Below are 19,219 nucleotides of genomic sequence, written 5' to 3'. Positions count from 1 at the left end.
CCATCCACAATAAAAGAAATGAGGGAAAAAAAAAATCAGAAAAAGTTTTTTAGTTGGAATTTAATTCTTATTTTCTTTTCAGTAATGATTTTCCCAAAGATAATATTGCTTAAAATGGCAAAAGGCAGTCAAAAATACAGCAATATACATAACTGCACAGTGAAAAATAGTTTAGCAAGCAACATGATCCTGTGACGAATTTATCATGGTGCCACTACAAAATATGTTGGAGCTTTAAAATATGCTGGCACTCTCTAAAGTACAGTCAGCTATACTGTAATGTTTTTTAAAGAAGCATAATGAAGTGTAATATGGAAAAAATGGTTTCTGTATCGTGCTGATGGTATGATGTCTTAGTTGGACGTTGTAAGATTTTCACCTGGAGAATTTTGATTGGTAAAATGTGTGTATGCTCTGCATGATGATCTGCAATTCTTCCTAATTCCTTGTATGTGTGCATGAGTATTTCACATCTGTGGAGCAGAGTAATAAGGAAATTCATGAATATTAATTTCTGCAATCAGTCAATGGATGATCTTGGAAAGAAGTGTCCGTGCATACTCTGACCACGTTAAGCAAAAATCTGACTCCTCATATATTCAACTCAAAGTGTCTGATATCACCTCCAGGACAAGTATGTATATTGAATCATGTAGTGTGTTAAGGAAATTCAATTCTGAAAATCTGCCTGAGTTTATTGTTGATGCATGATAACAAAAGGAAACAAAAATCAGATATAGCTTTATTTATAATGCATATTCTTGTCAGTATTTAAAACATGCATTAGAATTATAGAATTATGGCCATGAGTTGTTTTTTTTTTTTTTTTTTAATGGATGTCTAAATGTTTAAAATGAACAGATTCTCTTTAAATCAAGATGAATAGACTCTAAATCTCCTTTCAATGAGGCTGTAAGCATCAGAAAACTACAGGTCATTTGAAAACATGAAACAGCCCTGATCAATATCCAATATAGCTCAATCACAAATGCCATAAAGAAGGACTCACAGAGCACTTGTTAATTGATTAACCACCATGTTAAAAACAAACATTAATAGCATGTTATAAATGCATTTTTCATAACACCCCGGAGAGAAGGATTTTCTTCTGTCAGCATCTCAATATTCAATTTGTGCAATTTTACTTTTCACAGAGTCGAATCTTTAAAATGAGACGTACTCTCACCTAAATGAGACTGAGATTGAGCTCTATAGTTTCCTACCATATTAGTCATATGCATAGAAGTAGCACTGCTGATACTGTCTGTTCTCCAAAGTCTGCCCAGGTAGTTTTTAAAGAAGTGTCCAAAACCAGCAAACTAATCAGATGGCAAACATTTGCTTGCAGCTGTTACTATGACAACCAGTGAAAATAACAATTTATCCTATAAAAGTAGATTGTCTGTCATACATTTTGTTAACAGTTGACAAAGCATTTGAAATAGATATTTGGAGCCTTGCTAGTAATACAACGAGATGAGTCTATAAATCAGTGAAAATAAGGCTGACTGGGACTGTAAATGTCTGCACAAAATTCACTGCAGTAATTTCTGAAATGATTCAGTCTGCTCCACTTGAGTGCACAGACTCACCAGCAGAGTGAGAGCAAGACCTCTCAAGCATCACCACAGGAACCGATAAAAATAAATGAAATAAACCCTAAAGATTTATCTCACAAAGCACTTTTGTTAGTTTTATATGTGGTTTTTTTCCCCCTTACTTTTTGTAAAAGCGTGCTATCCTTTGATCCAGGATTGCAGCCAGTACAAAGACACATTTGACTGATGAAAGCGCTGCAGGTTGGCCGGGCTTCTGTCGGGGTTCTCACAGGAGGAGCTAAATCCTTTCAGACGGACACATTTTACTGCCTGCATCCAACTTATTGCAGCTCCGTGTCCCTGCTGTTATGTGACAATCACTCCTGTCGTTATTAATCTGTTGCTGGTCCCCTGAAATTTGATGTGCCGCGTCGTTTCTCGGCTGAGTCTTGTTCTTATATTGCAGCTGAGAGTGTTTGCATCTTGAGGTGGGGGGGGGGGGTTGACTCACAGCTTAATACTCTGAGTAAATGTGTTCATTAGGCAAACAGCCAGAGAAATGTAATAAAGCTAAAAGTTATTGATTGAGACTGTTTTTGCAGAAATTAAGGATTATCCCACTTGACAACCCATGAATCCTGTTTGCCTCAATACGCTGCGTGTCCCACAGGAAATTATCAGATGAAATTTATTTTGTAGCAAAGCTGTTTACATTACCACAAATGTGTAAAGCTTCATGTGGATTTATTGCTGGGAATGTAATTAAATGATTGAAGCAGGTGACCAAAAACCTCATGTTTGCCTGCTACATCTCTGAAAACGTGTGCAGATTAGTTACGGAGTATTTTGCTTAATCGTTGCAAAATAAAAGGGGAGATTACTTTGCGCCTTTTCAAGAATTCAGTTTTCATTAGTTTTTTAGGTCTTGATCAAAGTCGTGTAAGTTTAACCATTACGGAAGTCAATGGATTACATGGATTGATTCTGGGTTTTAGCTCTTCTTTAGGGACTTATGTTTGAACTAAATAACACAAAACAGCAAATAGATAAACCACCATCAAGCATAGCAGCAGATTAAGTGTTTATTTACGGCTGCTAATGCAACACAGCTATTCTGTGGATCTGACATCAGTGCTCCCCCTCCAGTCAACAGGGGTTTAGTGAAATAGTAACAGTTACTGTTTACGGGATGAGCTGGGTCATTGGGACATAAAGAAACAGCAACGCCGCACGTCTTCAGCAGTTTACATTTCCAGTAAAAGGCAATCACACACACACACAAAAAATGTCATTATATGTTAATTAAATAGTATTTTTTAATGTGTTCAGGCATTTGTTGCTGACAAAAGTGTTGCACACACGCACACACACACACACACACACACACACACACACACACACACACACACACACACACACACACACACACAAATACTCCTTGTTTATTCTGTCCAACAACAGAGGGATTAAATGAGATTCTTGTGAAAATTCCCAATAGTGAAGGTATTTCAGGGTCTTCAGCAATAACCTTTACTTGAATTTCACTTTAATGAAAAAGTCGCTCTGATTTAAAAAAAACAAAACCAGAATCCTCAGAGCAGACAGTGCAGAGTCAGAGCTGCGGCTCCAGAGGGATCATGGGTAGTGAGAGTTGAACTCTCAGCTGGCTCGGCCTTGGACTTGGCGGGGGCCTGGTCCTGGCGCTGGGGGCAGATGGCCTCCCTCTCGGAGTTTAGCCGTCAGCTGTTCGCAGACAGATGAGAGACTTTAGTGCGTCAGACGCTCAGGTCTCACTCGCAGCTCTGACAGGAAAACACACACACACACACACTCTCTCTGGAACTCCTGACAAAACTCCTGACTCCTTCTTGGTTTCATGGTGATTTAATGATTGAAAACTACCAGCGAGGACACTTCAGCCTCTGTTATGAAGTTGATCTCCACCATGTGAAGACATGTTTCACTCAAGGTAAGCTGAGAAGTTTTTTACTGTTTATTTTATATCCTTATTTGGGAGATTTAGTTTGATTTCTCACTGAAATGCAGCCTGTTAAAGTCTTTAAACTTACAGTCAGTCAGAGAGGCTTTTTTCAGAATTATCCTTTTTTATGACTGAACTGAAGAAAACATTCACAAACTAATATAAAAGGACTTATTGTCATAGTTTTTTTTTCATCTTTCGACAGCTTGCTGAGGTTTTCCTTCCCCTCATAATATCAGCACCATTCAGCTGTGGGTTTTTGTCTGTTAGAAAGTGTTTTCTTGTTCCACGCTCACCTATGTGGGGGGACGTGGAGCCGCTAGGAGGATCACTCACCAGCTAAAGCTCCTCTAATTCCATTTGCTGACCGTGAGATCTGCCTGAGCTGCTTACTCTGTCTTTACAGTAATGCAGACTGCAGCCACACCGTTTTACTATGAGCCCAGATCAGAGCAGTCTGTGAATATCAGCCACGCTTCTGTGCAGCTACGCATTTTGTGTCCGCTTGACTTAAAAGTTTACAGTGATTTGTTTTAGTTTGGAAAGTAATGTGAAACTTTAATCACTTTAAGTAGTTTTTGGCAGGTTCATTTGTATAATTTTAAATAGAATTTAATTCAATTTAATTAAATCTCTCTTCAACGCTCTTTACATCATGAATATTTTAATTATGCTGCAATATGCTGATGTCCCATGCTAATTTGAGTTTGTAGAGATTATGTAGAAAAGCAGCGTTTCTGCTACTCGCAGTGTTTCTCATTCAGCCGTTCTGTTTTCGTTGTATTGTCCAGAAAACAGATGTTCGGAACAATACGTCTGAATAACGATGGCACGAAGTCACCAGGTCATTTCCTCATCTGCATCCTGTTCTTGAACAAAACACAGAGTCGGAGGGGATCTCCAGTTTCCCTCTCTTGTTCCTGAGCAGGGAATCGGGGAAGTGGAGAATAAACCACATCCAGCAATGTTTTCACCTAAACGAGAACGAACGGGCCTCTTGAAACTCTGACGCCACGTTGAGTTGAATGACAGTCGTATTTCACAGGAATGTTTCCCAGGATGGTTCAGACTCGGTTTGTAACTCTCATGTGAGCTGCAGGTGGCAGGAAACCAGAGCCGTGTGTGTTTCCAGTTGCGAGGGTTTTAAATCAGTGTTGTCTTCTTGCAGGTGCACAACAGGAAGCTGTTCAGCAGACGTTCCTGGTTCAGGAGTTTCCTCTCTGCCTGGACGTCGCTCGCAGGATGTTCCGGTTTCATCCCTCTAGAGCAGGAGGCAGATTCACGTCCGAACCTGCTGCACAGCAACAGAAGTAATAATCCTCCAGGATGGCGGTCCCCCCTCTCTATGTCACCGAGGAGCCCGGGGCTGGCTTAACCGAAGTGGACATATGTACATTCCAGATTAATATCAAGTATGAAGTCATCCAAACTGTCGTCTGCGCCGTTTGCCTTTCCTTTGGCCTCATCTACTGCTTTTTCGGTATGTATTGCCGTGGCGTTCCCTGTGCAATGACGTGCCATCCTGATGCTTCTGTCAGTTTTTAGAGTTTGCCTGGAGCCGTGCAGTCCAGGTCCTGCGTGTCGACTCCCCTGCAGGTGTTGGACGCCTGCCTGCTCCCACACACATATCACGAAGTGACTCATTATCAGGCTTTCTGCTGACGCCTGCAGACGCGCCGGCTCATGAAGCCCCGCAGAGCCGTGACCCTCCAGGGCCAGGATCGGGCACCGCTGCCTTAAAGCCCTCGGCGGCAGGTGCTCGCAGGCTGCCAGGGGTTTAGGGTGGATAAGGCTCAGAGCTGCAGGGGGCAGATGGGCGGTGTTGCGTCTGAATCTGACAGAGGCAGCGCATTGGAAGTGCCACCTGTTGGATTGACATCGGCGACACCTCACTGATGTCAGAGCGTTAAACCGGAGGATAGAAAGTTCATCCAACAGTGCGCTCCGATTCTCTTTAAACAGCTTCTGAACAGCACTGAATGTGTGGGTAAAATGTTGGAACGATCCCAAAAAAAGCTTTAAATTAGCTCAAATATTTATCTTTGGACTGTAAAAAACTAGTTTTCACAGTTTTTCCTTGTTGCATTTGAGAAGAAGAATTCATTTTTTGCAATTTTACAGTCAAACTCTGCTGTAATCTGGACGAGATTACACAGCAGCATGCAGGCAGCAGACGACGGGTCATGAAGTTCAGCTGAAGTGATGCTAATGAGTCGCGTTGGACACAGAATGCTGTTAATGGCTGAATCATTTCATAATAACTATCAGCTTCTATATATTTTGTAATTCGTTCTTCACATCAGTGCAGCATCCATCATTATGTTTTTGGACAATCTTAGGCTCCTCTTGAGTGCAGTTTGTGTGGCGGAGAGCTAATCAGTCGCTATTTAACCCATCGGTTAGAAATTAACCAGATGAAAGCACAGCCAACACATTTACAGGACAAATATCAAATTTAAAGCACAAACTGCAATACTGGCATTTAATTGTTCGCTTTTGGCTGTTCACCCTTCCAGCAGTCTGCAGTTTAACTAGTTTTTTAACACTTGAACGTGTAAAATTATATATAAGCTTCTTTAATGTTTGGGAATAACAAGTTTATCGTCACTTTTTTACTGTGAAAACATTCAAATGCAGATTCAGTGAAAACACCAAACGTGACTGGGAGTGTTGTGTCCGATGGACCTGCTCCCTAAAACGTGAGATTATGTAAACCCACACACACACGCTGCCAAAGTCTGTATTTGCTCTGACGCTCGCTCACAGGGAGTTAGTGTGACCTGCGAGTCCATGAGTGTAAGAAATGAATCCTCTGTGGAACAGCAGTGGTCAGAGTGCTGCAAAGAACATGGTGCCAGAACTGTGTTTTTCATGTTATTGTGAGATTCTGAGGTTTGTGTGTGTGTGTGTGTGTGTGTGTGTGTGTGTGTGTGTGTGTGTGTGTGTGTGTGTGTGTGTGTGTGTGTGTGTGTGTGTGTGTGTGCATGCGTGCGTGCGTGCGTGCGTGTGTGTGTTCACCAGACAAAAGCTTGCTTAGATAAGCACTGGAGTTTGCATGTTCTCCCTGTGCATGCAAGTGTTTCCTCTAAAACGTGCAAGAGTGTGCAAAAGTGTGAGTGTTCGTCTGACTCTCTGCGTTTTGTCCTGTGACTGCTGACCTTTGACTCTTCCTTCACCTATAGTTTAGCTGGGATTGATTCCAGCGACTCTGCACACAACATAGTGATATAAAAGTTGAATGAATGAAGAGACTAGCTTTAAAAAAAAGTCACAGTTTAATTAGATTTGTTTTCTTGAACTCGCGATCTGCAGCTTCCAACTCGGTGTCATTTCACCTTCAGGATACCGCTGCTTCCGGATGGTCATGTTCTTCTCGGGGTTCCTGTTCGCGTTGGGAGGCGTCCTCCTCTTATACTCCAAGGAGCCTTCGCTGAACACGCATGCCGGGATGGAGACGAAGGCGGGCATCGGCCTGGGCGTGGGGGTGCTGTGCGGGCTGGTGACCATGCTGGTGTCCACCGTGGGACTCCTCCTCAGCGGCCTCCAGCTGGGCGGCCTGCTCTCCCTCTCCGTCCTGGTGGCCGTGGCTCAGTTTCACAGCCTCTCGCCGGCCTGGGTGCCCCTCAGCGTCGTCCTGGCCGTCAGCATCGTGGCGGCCGTCGTGACGCTCCAGTGGCAGAAACTGTTCGCCGTGGTCTACACGTCCGTCTTCGGATCGGCCGTGGTGATGCTGTGCGTGGACTACCTGGCGGGGGCCTTCGCGCTGCCAGATCAGGTGTACGACCTGTTCTGTGAAGCCGACCCGCGGCCCCTGTGCTGGTATAACTGGGTGATCTTGGGGATCTGTCCTGCTCTGAGCCTCGTCAGCGCGCCGGCGCAGTGGATGTTCACAGCCAAGGGAGTGTCACACAGAGAAGGTCAGTTTCATTCCAACTGCAAACTCTGATGCATCAATCTCTTCAGATTTTTCCCAATTTTATGGTCTTTATTTTATTTACCCCTGACTTAATTTCACCCTAAAGATTTGCTTTAGTGAATATTAGTGATTCTAGTCCAGGCATTAACTGGTTGAGGTGCTTCTTCAAACGGAGATATGAGTTTCTTCATGGACTGCATAACGTTTTATGTCAGTCTTCAATAAGCCTTCCTGCATTCATGAGAAGCCACTCTTTCTCCACACATCAGCAATGTTTTTACGCAAATACTTCCAGCATGCACAACAGTCTCCCTGAGCCAGTTTGGCTCTTGGAGATTTCCTCAGTCTGTTCCTGTGCACAGCTTCACAGACTGCCTTCCTTGAAAATCTCACTAGTTTTTTTATTATTCTTTTTATTCTGAGTCTCAAAACTTTTAAAGTTTCACACCCCTGCCAGGTCTTTTCTGTACTGCTTGGCTCTCTTTTACTCTTTAACTTTCTCAGCTGTTCAGGGTAGAAGCTCTGGAATTTACTTTTTTCTAACAAGTCAACCTGATTTAGCATTTCAATCACCTCCAGCTGAGGTGTGCCAGGCCGCCTAAATTTGTTTGATTGCTAGATGAAACAAAAATGCACCTTCAATTTTCATTTTCATTCTGTCCAGAAAAAAACAACACTTGAAGTACTTTTTAAATTGTCTTTTCATGGATAAAATGTTGTAACTGTTGCAAATCACAACTATAACATACAGACACAGGTAAACATCAAACACAAAAAGTCATCAAAACATTTACAAAATTGACTTTCATCGGTGAAACATTTGACATGATACGTCATTATATTTTTAAATCTAAGTTTTGTTGTTCTTTTTTTTTAAAAAAAAAAAAGCAGAAAAAAAAATGTGAAATATAAAGAAATTCAATATTTTTTCCTCCTACATTGAACATTTCTCACTCCAGGTTTTCAACATTCAAAAAGTCTGACCTGTGATTAGGTTTGAGAGCAACAGCTCTCCTTTCCCAAGTAAATTATTTTGACTCTCTGCAGTGGCGACTCGAACAGTTTGTGAAGTTTCTGCACAGCCTGCAAATGGGAAGATAAGCCTCAGTATCAACAGACTTTACAAGCTTGGAACTAGATCAGTTTATAGCACAACAGTGCAGTTTTGATACTGAGTTGGTTTGTGAAAACTTAAATGAGTATAATAATATGGCTATACACACAAAAACAAAAAGAATAATTTCATAGAGGAGCTTAGATTTTTATTGTCCACCATATTCATCAGTAGAACAGAAAATGTTCATTGTCTATTGCCTTTCTTTCTCTTTGAATGTGTTCAGCTGAATTTGCAAAGCAGAGAAGAAATGCCAAGAAGTACAGATACAAAGAGACTCGCAGAAGGCCTCCGCCACACCGCCGGCGCCGGCCTCCTCCCCTGAAACGCTACGCCGGGGACGTCCTGGCGCCGGTCAGTGTCTGAGATTAAAACACTTCACAGCTTTATTTCTCCAGAGGCGAAGCCCAGACCTCGCAGACACTGTTTATTTTCTTCTTATTAACATTGTGTGTGTTGTTTGCGTGTACCTTCCTCCTGCTCGTCTTCCAGAGTTACCTGCAGAGCCTTCAGGAGCGGCAGATGGGGACGGGCTCCTCCACCAGCAGCGTCAGCACCATCACACACACCCTGATCGACTTTGACTTCGAGACGGGCTCCATGGTGCCTCTGACCGCCGCCTCTCCGGTCTTCGCCGTGTGAACCAATTCACCGCTGTCTCCGGGAATCCGGTGCACCAAAATGTCTTCTTTTTTTCTATTTTTATTCTCTGAAACAACCGTCATCCTGTCCTGGTTTGGGTCTCATTTGTCAGATAATCATTAAAATGCACAGAGTGATTTCAGATGCTCTGGGATTATAATCTCAATGACAGCCAGACTTTTTGAAGCATCAGGATCAAGATCGCCACACAGCTGCTCACCAGTCTTCAAATACTTCTTCCATTTCTTTGGATATGTAGATTTCACATGTGTTTAGATTCGTTTGCAGTCAAACTTTCAAGAGGACAACTGACGGTTTCATATTAGCGTTTGAAATAAAGTAGAGAACATGCATAAGAAAGGTGGTATTCTGGACAATCAACCAATAAAACACTGACTTCACAGTCTGGTATTATGAGGTCTGTTGATTACTGCTCTATTTGTTTGTTATTTAAAACTCAGAAGAATAACTAAAAATGGCAAAACACAGAGGATTGTGAATAATGGGAAATATCTGCTACTCTTAAATAAGAAGAAAGGCATCAGACACCCTAAAGTGACACTAAACAGAATCAGTTTTGACAGTTTATTATCTCGTGGCTGCAGCTGAAAAAGCAGCAATTACAGTGGGAGTGTGAGGGTGTTTGGGTGTTAATGAAAGAAGACGAGTTATTTCAACTAACAAAACGCCTTTTTATCCAGTACAATAACCCACTAACAGTTATGTTCAAGCCTCAAAGGTGAGGCAGCAGTTTTTGCATGGAAAAACTTTGTGCAGAGCAGCACAGTGGTGCAGAATCATGCCAGTTCATTTCAAGATTTGGATTTTCTCCATGTATATTTATGGATTCCCTGTAGGTTTTCCATTTTCCTCCCACTGTGTAGAATAAGTCGATTTTAAAAACAGTCCCAAATACTTAATTTCCTGAATCAGTGAGGCTTGAAAATATATTATAATGTAACAAGTATGTGAGAGCTCAGTCAAATCCTCCTACACAGGTCAGAATGATGAACAGAAGTGATGAATTCTTGTGATTCAGTGATCAGAGGAGGAGAGAGTTGAATCCCTGGTGGCCTCTAGTGGCTCAGGCCTCACACTGCATCCATCGTGAGGGGATGCTGAGGGGGTAGTCTCTCTCCACAGCCTGCTGCTGCTGGTCTACTCGCCAGTACTGAGCTCCTCTGAACAGGTAAACGCGACCATTGGTCCACGTTAAGGCAGCGTCGGGGTGACTCGGCGCTCCACGGAAAAGCTCCCCGATGGGTCTGGGATACGAGCTGAAGTCTGCTGGAGCGACTTCATCCCACTGCCAGTATCCAGAGCCCTACAGTAAAGAAGAGATCATTAATGTGTGTGTTCACTGCTAAAATAAGACAAAAAGTAAAGAAAATATGAGCATTACTTTGAAAAAGATCATGGTTTTATTCTTGCTGAAATAAAAAGCTGAATCGATGTTTCCAGGAATGCCGAACAGACGCTTGGGGAAGCCGGGGTTGAGTGTGAAGCCTGTGTACCTCCACACTCTGTCCTCTGGAAGCACATGAACACAAATAGAAGATTCTCCAAACAAACTAAACACATTAACTGGTCCGTGTTGTGATTTTGCAAGAAGTGCAAAGTAAATCCACCTTTCAGAAAGTAGGATTTTCCTGTGCGCTGAGAGTGAGCAGCAGCATCGAGGCCTGCCGGCAGCTCCCTCCACAGCGCCGAGGTCAGGACGGGAGCGTTGAAGCCCCGACCGGACAGTGTCCACACGTACTGACCGCTGAAGAAAAAAGTCTTATTCAAAGGCCCTGCAGGGACAGAATTCCAGAGATGGTATCTGATTTTTCTTGGATATTTCATTTCAGAGTTTTTTTCTTTTTCTTGAGAACATTATTGTGCTGAAGCAAAATTATAATGAGAAACATATAAACAACAATCATATGAAAAGACGGTGGGTTCATACCCAGCATGACTGCATCCAGAGTGGCCTTGCATGGATCTGGAGCGGCCGGTTTACCTGAGAAGAGGAGAGCGCTGCATGTCTTCCCGTCTTTAAAGAGCGTTGGTTTCATGGTGTAACCACACTCTGGCCCTACCGTACAGAGCCTGGATCCCTCGTATGTCGTCCGGGTGTAGCTGGAAGTGGGAGCTGTAGCCGTTGTATATGGGCCCCATCACTGCTGTGTAGAACTGAGAGTGGCCCAGACCCAGAGCGTGGCCAATCTCATGAGCCGCCACGATCCTCAGATTGGAGCCTCTCTGCTCCCCTTCGGTCCACAGTTCGTCGGCGTCGAAGTGCACGACGCCCGACTCGGGGGCGTCGGCGTGAGCCAAAACATGACCTGCAGAGTCGCAGCAACATCAGTCACAGTTTTCAAGAGAAACATGGAAGTCGTTGGGTCTTGAGACACACTTCTGTGTTCCAGAAACACAAAAAAGGCACATTTATTCCCCAAAATCAATCCTTTGATTTCAAATATTGCATTTCTTCATTCTTAAATGGAAAACCATCACGTCTCCTACCTCGCCCATCAAAGGGCACCGGACACGACCCGTCGTTTCTGTGGAAGGAGATTTTGATGTCTGCTCTGCCTCGATGCAGCTCCTGGAACGTTAAAGGCGACACGTCGCTCCAGTATCTGAAAGCTCTCTGGATGGCCAGGCGGGTTTGCAGCTGGCCCAGGTCAGGGGCGTAGTTGTAGATACGGTAGGTCAGCTTCCTCTTGTGCCAGTAGCCTGTCCACACGTAGAACTTCTGTTAGTCTTCGCTCTTTTTATTAGTCAAAAGAATACAAATTATAACAATTTACAGATTCAATTTTACAAATTTGTTTTGTCAAGATGTATTTTTGTTTAAACATGATTTAGAAATAAAATATTTAGTCCAAACATGAACCAACCTTCACTGTTTCAAAGGGAGAGTTTGGACCAATACACCCTGATCTAAATTCATATCTACTCTAAGACCATCTACAACAGACAAAACGGTAACGCAGTGATACACATCAGTAACAGAGGGATCCGTCCCAGAGGGATTTGTCTACTGATGGCCTCACAAAAGTGAAACAAAAGGTGGTCCAGATGCTGAGAAAGATAGACGAGGCCTTCCAAACAGGCTGCCCAGTCAGATGTACAGATCCATAAGTAGGACTCGGCCCCACTTCTGCACAATAGGCCCACAGTGTGTCTGCTGCTACCCACCCACCACCTGATATCTGAGAGACTTCCTGTTGAAAGACTCTTCCAGGCCACATCGAGGTTTGTTCATCATCTCCAGAGTGGCAGCGTCCAGCTTTCCCGTTATCTGAAGGTTTGTCACTTTCTGGAAAAGTCTGACATGAAGAGAAGAGTTATATGCATTGTATTAAAAACAATCTGAGTAATAAAGACGGTCAAAGCTAAATGTTCACCTCGGAGCTGCTTCGATCTGCTCTGCTTGGTGGTTTTTGCCTTCACCGTTCAGGGGAACATGCAGATAACCGTATTTCCTTAAATAAGCCTGGAGAAAAGAGGTTCACATCTGGGAATTAGAGTTTTAAAAAAAAAGTCCTGCACTGTGTTGTTTCCATATTTTCACTACATTGTTTTTGGTAATCTGAACTTTTTTCACTCAAGGTGAGATTTGATCACATGACAGAGTCCAAAGGCAAACAGAGAATGATTTTTTTAATGTCCCTTATTATCTGTGCATGCTACACAATCATGCTGCGAACAAGACTTGGAAATTGTAGGTTTTATTTATTTATTTTATATACACTAATTTTGAAAAATATATATAAATGAACAGTCTATTTAGATTTAACACTGCCTGCAGACAAATGCATCATCAAACCAAAATACCTGAGATCCTCATAGAAGTTTAAAACCCAGGATGGAAGTACCACAAAAAAAAAAAAAATCACAAAATGATCATTCATGAAATAATTTTGGGCTCTATCACAAATCGCTGCAGCTATTTTTCTGCAGCAGTGAGACTGAAAACCACTGAATGTAAAGCAGAGGATCCTCTGACCGTCTATCTACACTTCATCGCAGTGAGCGGACGGGATGGATTCATTTCAGCTAGAAATCATCGGGTTAAGACAGAAAGGCCCAGCTACACACACACACACACACACACACACACACACACACACACACACACACACACACACACACACACACACACACACGCTGCAGTGAACTCGCTGACCCCGGCCTTCTCTCGGCCTGCATGCTGCGGTGGGTATTTTCTGGAGTACTCAGTTAAAAGAGGAAATGCACGGAAAAACACGCAACACTTGTCCTTCTCCATGAATATTTAAAACCGGAGCGTCGGCGGCTCTGCTCTGCCCTGTGTTTTCTTACCACGGCCTCGGGGAGGCGGTTTCCACTCAGGCCCAGAGAAGAAGCCGCTGTCATCAGAATCAGAAACACCATCACCTCCAGTCTCCTCCCCGCTTTACACCATGGCTCCATTCCCATTGCAGAAGACTTAAAAAAATACAATTTAACTGATAAAAACCCCTCTGGATTGACACAGTGACATCCCTCCTCTGTGTCCTGAAGCTGCTGCTTTTATACCGCTGACTGCAGCTTCAGGTCCTGCCTCAAAACCAGACCTCCACGTGAATTAACTACAAAAACCAGCACTTGTTTCAGACGATTACGCCTTCTCCCACCATCGTTTGCGGCCATTTGTCTGGAAGAATGTAAGAATAACTTCTGGGTAATGCTGTTTACGTCAAAGGAAGCCAATAAATTAAAAGTTAACCCGGTTGACAGGGAGATCAGCTGCCCACCAGCTGGTCACGGCAAATAAAGGTTTCCTTTAAACCGTTTCGGTTTGCCACTTAATTATTTTCCAATGTGTGCGACAGATGCACAAGGAAAAGCTGCTGCTCGCATCTGTCTGTGAATCCTGCGCTAAATTTGACTCAATGAGGAAAACAAGTAAACCACACTCCGCTCATAAGACAACAGCTAATTATATTGTTCTGAGCGCAGGAGGAAACAATGACGCCTCCGAGTCACCATCGGCACAAAGTGTCTGAGAGCAGACAGAGGACGCCTCCTGCTGCTGCCGTGACTCTGTGGATGAAAAAAACCAAACAAACACAATTTCACGTTTTGATGGCAAATAACTCCATGATCACAGACTGCACCTCAGCTGAGGGACTTTTTCTGTCTCTCACGTTGTTTTCCACGTGAAAACAAATCACAATCATGTTTCTTTTGAAGTTAATATTGGTGAGTATTACTGAATGCATCACCAATTGTTTGGGCAGATTTTGAGATGCAGCGTATTTTTCCATCTTTTGCTGTGGAAAACCAGTCAGATCACCAGACTGAAGGGATTTAATTACAAGTATTAGGAATAACAAAAATAAACTAAAGCTAAACTGGCTCTAAAGCCTCATTTTTGTCACTAAGTTGAATTATCTTGTAGGAATAGTTGCATTTTAGGCTTTAAATTTCCATCATGCTCACTACAATTCAAAAAAACAAATAATAAAATGCCTTAAGTCATTTTAGTTTTAGAGCAGAGAAATACTGTCAGAACTTTTCCACTTCTCTGGAAGCATTCCGATGAGTCAGAACGAAAAGTTCTCCGACTTTAATTGATGTGAAAATGCAATGCTCCTGTGGATCATTCACTGAACTAACGGCCTCGAGTGACATTCACTAGAAAAAAAAAATCTAATAAGAAAAATTATTCAACTCTTTCACACTGGAAAATATCACAATTTTAGACGAACACCACTCCGACAGGAGCCGATCTCAACGTTTGGGTCTTTTTCCTCAGAGAGCAGTCAGAAAACACGTCCATGATGTGGCTCATTCGTGTGTTTTTAATAGTTTTTCAACAACAGCTGAGCTCCATGGCACAGAAGAGGAAACTCTAATAGGCTTCATCTACACAGGTTATACTTGTTGATTCTTCTTTTTTTTTTTACATGAGCTTTGTTCACAAAAACTGAAGTACAGATCATCGCCTGCCTCGTCTTCTAATCAGCAGCTTAAAAACGCTTTGTAAAATGTCTTTTTTTTTTCCTCTTTATTTTAGTTAAAAAAATGTCCCTCTGTCCAACCCATCCACAGTGAGAAAGTTCAACTGTACAGTAACAGGAGGTGAAGAGATGAGTGTATTTTAATAGAAGTCTAAACGCTCTGTCACACAAAGTGAATCCTCATGATACAAAACAAAAAAAAAGGGAACAAGCACAAAACGGGTCACGATGATCGAGTTAAAAGTGTATCTAGAAATGGCTGGCTGGCTGGCGGCGTCACAACGTTTGCGATCTGAATCTAGAAGACAGAAGCTGTGGTTCCTGCCGAGTCCGACTGCGCCCGCTCCGGGAGTTTCTGCTGAATACTAAATGAGCGGAGCGTGTTTGATGGGTCACGAAGCTGCAGATGTCCGCTCCCGTGTGTGTGTGTGTGTGTGTGTGTTCTGAGCGATGGGTGTGTTATTGCTTCATGACTCCAGCTCCAGCTGCCGCAGCTCCTCCTGCAGGGCTTTGGCCCGGCCCAGCTTCTCCAGCTGGTCCTTCGTCGGCTGCTTTATCTCCCCCGAGTCCACTTTCTGCTGCAGGTCCTCCACTTGCCGCAGCTTCTTTTTGAGGTTTTTAATCTTCTTGGACTTTTCGGCCGCCGCCGCCGCCGAGGGGTCGTCGGCAGATGGGGCGGGAGCCTCCGTCTTGCTCGCCGCCTCTGAAATGGACACGTTCTCCACGGCGTCGCTCACCGACTCCACGTCGGCGTCTCCGTCCTGGCCCTGCTGCTGCTGCTGTTTCCGCTTCTCTTTGCGTTTCATGTTGCGCTTGGCGGACTTGGAGAGGCCGGCCGTGTCGCTCTCGCTGCCGCAGCCGGGGATCTTCTGCTGCTGACTCGGCGGCGCGGCCTCGGCCGGGCTGAGCCCGGGAGGAAGATCTGGCTTGCTCTTGAAAAACTTGACATACTTATTCTCATACCTGAAAGAAGAAAAACAACACCTCAATGAGACATTGGTGCTAATTTCTGTTACACACACACAGATCTACCTGACCGCACCATGTCAAGACCGTCCAACTGCAGCTTCTGTCACAGTGTTTAGGCTTCGATTCCTCTTATATAATCAAAAAGCTGACAGGTTTACTGCCACACTAATCTCACGACTGCCTTCAGCACCACTCACAGGGCCACTGTGTGTGTTGGGAAAATCCTGCCGCATGATGTACGTCACACACACAGTTTACATCTGTGAAGCAGCTTTAAAAAAACTGTGAATGGAAAGTAAATCACACTAAAAGGAACGTTTTCTTCCTCTGCTTCATGGCACTGCCCGGAGGAAACGACCATATAAGGAAATTTGTGAAAAGCGGATCCGATCAGAGCGGCCGCCGTTTTGTTTAACGTGATAATGAGACACTCAAGACTTGAAAGTTCTAATTTATGAGACTAAGCAGTATTTATAAAGTTGCAATAACTCTGTCCTCCTTAAAGCTAACCCGGTAATTTAGTGGATGTAGCTCTCATCTGGAGTGAGAAGACCTGTGTTCTGTCCAAAGGTCTTCCTGTGAGAAGTCTTCATGTTCTCTCTGAGCAAATTAACAGTTTTCTCCATCACGACAGCTTCCTCCCACAATCCAAGGACATGTGAATTACTACAGTTAAAGTCAATCATATCAAATAGTGAGGAAGCTGGGGAGAAAGGAATAAGAGTGGGTTTTAAGGAAAGATGGTACAGTGAAAGAGAGAAATAAAGAAAGGAAGTGCAGAAAAGTGGAAGGAAAGAAGGGATGGATGGATGGAGTTAAGGAAGAGGTGTACTTACACCGGGACTTCTTCCTGAGGAACGTAGCCGTCCTTCACCCTCCTGGGCTTCCTCCAGGTCCCGTCTGGCCTCTGAGTGGCAGCGATGTATTTTCCTGCAGCCACAGCACAAAGTCTCAGAAAAAAAAACCCTGTGAAGGAGTGCAAGAGGCTCAGAGTCCAGCGGACCCCTCTGCTGGCTCCTGGAGGTAAAGCATCCAGATGTGGATCACAGATGTTGCCATTTTTATTTTTTTTATTTTTAAGTTGTGTGGTTAAGCTTAAACAAAGAATCAATCAAACAACGATTTACCAATGCTGAGTAGAAATGTAACAAAATCTACACTTTAAAAATGGATTAGTGGCAACAACAAATAGTGCATATCGTAAATATCAGTCATCTATAAATACCAGGCCTCTATTGACATTTGATGAGCCACATAATGAACTAAATGGGCACCTAATTTCAAACACCACGTGTATTTGTGCAGTAATGAAAACGTGCTAAAGCTCTGCAAATTAGGAGTCTCTTTTCATTCTATAACCACAAAAGAATGAAATAACTGAAATAAAGTCTGAGACATGAGGTCATGTAAAACCATGACGAGTGTCTGCATTAGGACACAGAGGCAGAACAGATCCAGCCAAGCAGCACTGACTGAGAAGAGGCAGAATCAACTTTTCAGAGTGAGAAAAATGTCAATATTAGAGATCAGAGTATCTGATCCATTTATTACTTCTGACTGATGGCCCCTAATCTGAGGGCCACTTTGTTGATTTGTTTTCTTTTTCATATCCTCAGTATTGGAGGCTGTCTTGGATCTATAGTAATGAACTGATTCATTTTCGATTGCGGGTGACCAAAAATCACATGTTGAGGGAATTAACCCGTCAAGTAATGTTCAATAGCTTTGCTTTGGATTTTTAGTTTTTAGTTCGATGGCTGAATGAAAGATGAACTCATGGCTACATGTAACTTCAAAGTTTGCATCTCCCTCCATAACATTAGCATGTAGGCTAGGTAGCATTAGCCAGTGAGAACTGGTCTCCATTCATAAAGGAATTATGATAAGTTTAGAAACAAAGTGAAGTTAGAGAATCGATGCTTTGGGTCGATTTCAGATACAATTGAAATAAATAAATATTTTCTTTTAATGAGTCGTAGTGGTAAAGTCACAGTGAGCTAGCAGGTAGCATGTAGTTAGCCGTTCGATGAAATGGCTTATTAAACAGAAATATAACTAAAACTGGTGAATTTGGAGTGAAATGTCTTGCAGATGGAAAACGTGATTATTTTTTATCCGTTTAAGAAGCAGATTTCGGCTTCACGGACACAAAGGTCTGCAGCTCTTACCAGATTCATCTGTCACATAGGGGGTTGCCATTTTGGTGCTGCGCCGCTCCGCTCGGCTCCCCTCTCCTGTTTTTAGACTCGCTCTGTAACAGTGTCCCCCTCTACCGGTCCCTGGTTCGATCCCACCGAGCCGAGCAGCGCAGCTACAGACTCGCTGATATTTGTTAGATGGTTACTGTGTCGCCCGAGGCCACAGCTGTCATGGCAGCGCCTGCTCGCGTGGGGAGGGCGGTACAGGGTGGCATATCGAGCGCACCCAACCCGACCGTCTACGGATGTGACGACGTGGATCTCGAGTTGCCACGTTTGGATGTTTAGCAGCATTTTGACGCATTTTTGCAGCAAAAAAGGTTCACAAGCAAGACACGCAGGCAGAGCTACAGTGTAAAAACAATGACACGTCCCCGCTTGCTTCTTTGATTTTAGATTGACAGTAAGATTGAGATCTGTGGCTTGAAGTCTTTCGGAGTACAGTGAAACAGTGAAGATATCAGTTTGAGGTGATTTCATCTGTATGGTATGATGCTTTATCCTGTCTAGACATCAGAGGATGCACACTGTGGCTTCAAAGATAAACACGATCTGCAGCATATGTTGGATACAATCAGCAGTGTTAGTCACAGCGGCTCATTTGATTTCTTCTCGCCAATTCTTTATAGAGTGTGGAAAACTCATCAGATCACCAGATAAAGAAATACTCAGCTAGCATTTGTTGCACACAAATCCATTGAAATTTAAGAGACTTAGACTTACAAACTTATAGTCACTAATCAAACCCAAACACATGTTTTTGGCGTGTAGATGGAAAATTGAGAAAGCCGAGGCAAAGGGGAAACATGCAATCTCCACACAGAAAGGCCGACCAATTTCATATTCATGCCTTTTCTGGAAAGAGGGCTACACACGGAATATTTTT

At 43.3% G+C, this 19,219-nt stretch overlaps 3 protein-coding genes across 3 annotated transcripts; 1 reads left to right on the top strand and 2 right to left on the bottom strand.

Annotated features, from left to right (window-relative positions):
- Positions 1-3,304: 3,304 nt before the first annotated feature.
- On the top strand, positions 3,305-9,582 carry LOC115408117 (transmembrane protein 198-like). Its single transcript, XM_030118706.1, has 5 exons — positions 3,305-3,507; positions 4,688-4,999; positions 6,861-7,436; positions 8,776-8,903; positions 9,042-9,582. The coding sequence occupies exons 2-5, from the start codon at positions 4,846-4,848 to the stop codon at positions 9,189-9,191; spliced, it is 1,008 nt and encodes a 335-aa protein (XP_029974566.1). The 5' UTR covers positions 3,305-3,507; positions 4,688-4,845; the 3' UTR covers positions 9,192-9,582.
- A 693-nt stretch (positions 9,583-10,275) lies between these two features.
- On the bottom strand, positions 10,276-13,634 carry LOC115408781 (matrix metalloproteinase-19-like). The gene is made up of 9 exons (XM_030119704.1): positions 13,524-13,634; positions 12,587-12,675; positions 12,378-12,508; positions 11,700-11,912; positions 11,262-11,518; positions 11,140-11,218; positions 10,820-10,984; positions 10,594-10,721; positions 10,276-10,515 (listed from the first exon to the last, which is right to left on the bottom strand). The coding sequence occupies exons 1-9, from the start codon at positions 13,632-13,634 to the stop codon at positions 10,276-10,278; spliced, it is 1,413 nt and encodes a 470-aa protein (XP_029975564.1).
- Positions 13,635-15,033: 1,399 nt separating this feature from the next.
- On the bottom strand, positions 15,034-18,565 carry pym1 (PYM homolog 1, exon junction complex associated factor). The gene is made up of 3 exons (XM_030118636.1): positions 18,304-18,565; positions 16,972-17,065; positions 15,034-16,129 (listed from the first exon to the last, which is right to left on the bottom strand). The coding sequence occupies exons 1-3, from the start codon at positions 18,332-18,334 to the stop codon at positions 15,634-15,636; spliced, it is 621 nt and encodes a 206-aa protein (XP_029974496.1). The 5' UTR covers positions 18,335-18,565; the 3' UTR covers positions 15,034-15,633.
- Between the last annotated feature and the right edge of the window lie 654 nt (positions 18,566-19,219).

Source organism: Salarias fasciatus, chromosome 20 (genome assembly GCF_902148845.1).
Source record: "Salarias fasciatus chromosome 20, fSalaFa1.1, whole genome shotgun sequence".
NCBI lineage: Eukaryota > Metazoa > Chordata > Actinopteri > Blenniiformes > Blenniidae > Salarias > Salarias fasciatus.
This window is presented reverse-complemented; position numbering and strand designations above follow the sequence as displayed.

Bases quoted from the DNA above. Each gene is read 5' to 3' on its own strand.
- LOC115408117 (XM_030118706.1), top strand. From the start codon at position 4,846: ATGGCGGTCCCCCCTCTCTATGTCACCGAGGAGCCCGGGGCTGGCTTA. The intron at 5,000-6,860 runs GTATGTATTGCC...TTTCACCTTCAG, and splicing joins CCTCATCTACTGCTTTTTCG to GATACCGCTGCTTCCGGATG. The intron at 8,904-9,041 runs GTCAGTGTCTGA...CTCGTCTTCCAG, and splicing joins CCGGGGACGTCCTGGCGCCG to AGTTACCTGCAGAGCCTTCA.
- LOC115408781 (XM_030119704.1), bottom strand. From the start codon at position 13,634: ATGGAGCCATGGTGTAAAGCGGGGAGGAGACTGGAGGTGATGGTGTTT. The intron at 11,519-11,699 runs GTAGGAGACGTG...GCGACTCTGCAG, and splicing joins GGTGCCCTTTGATGGGCGAG to GTCATGTTTTGGCTCACGCC. The intron at 11,219-11,261 runs GTGTGGTTACAC...AAAGACGGGAAG, and splicing joins CTCTGTACGGTAGGGCCAGA to ACATGCAGCGCTCTCCTCTT.
- pym1 (XM_030118636.1), bottom strand. From the start codon at position 18,334: ATGGCAACCCCCTATGTGACAGATGAATCTG. The intron at 17,066-18,303 runs GTAAGAGCTGCA...CTGTGGCTGCAG, and splicing joins CTATGTGACAGATGAATCTG to GAAAATACATCGCTGCCACT. The intron at 16,130-16,971 runs GTAAGTACACCT...TTCTTCTTTCAG, and splicing joins CCTCAGGAAGAAGTCCCGGT to GTATGAGAATAAGTATGTCA.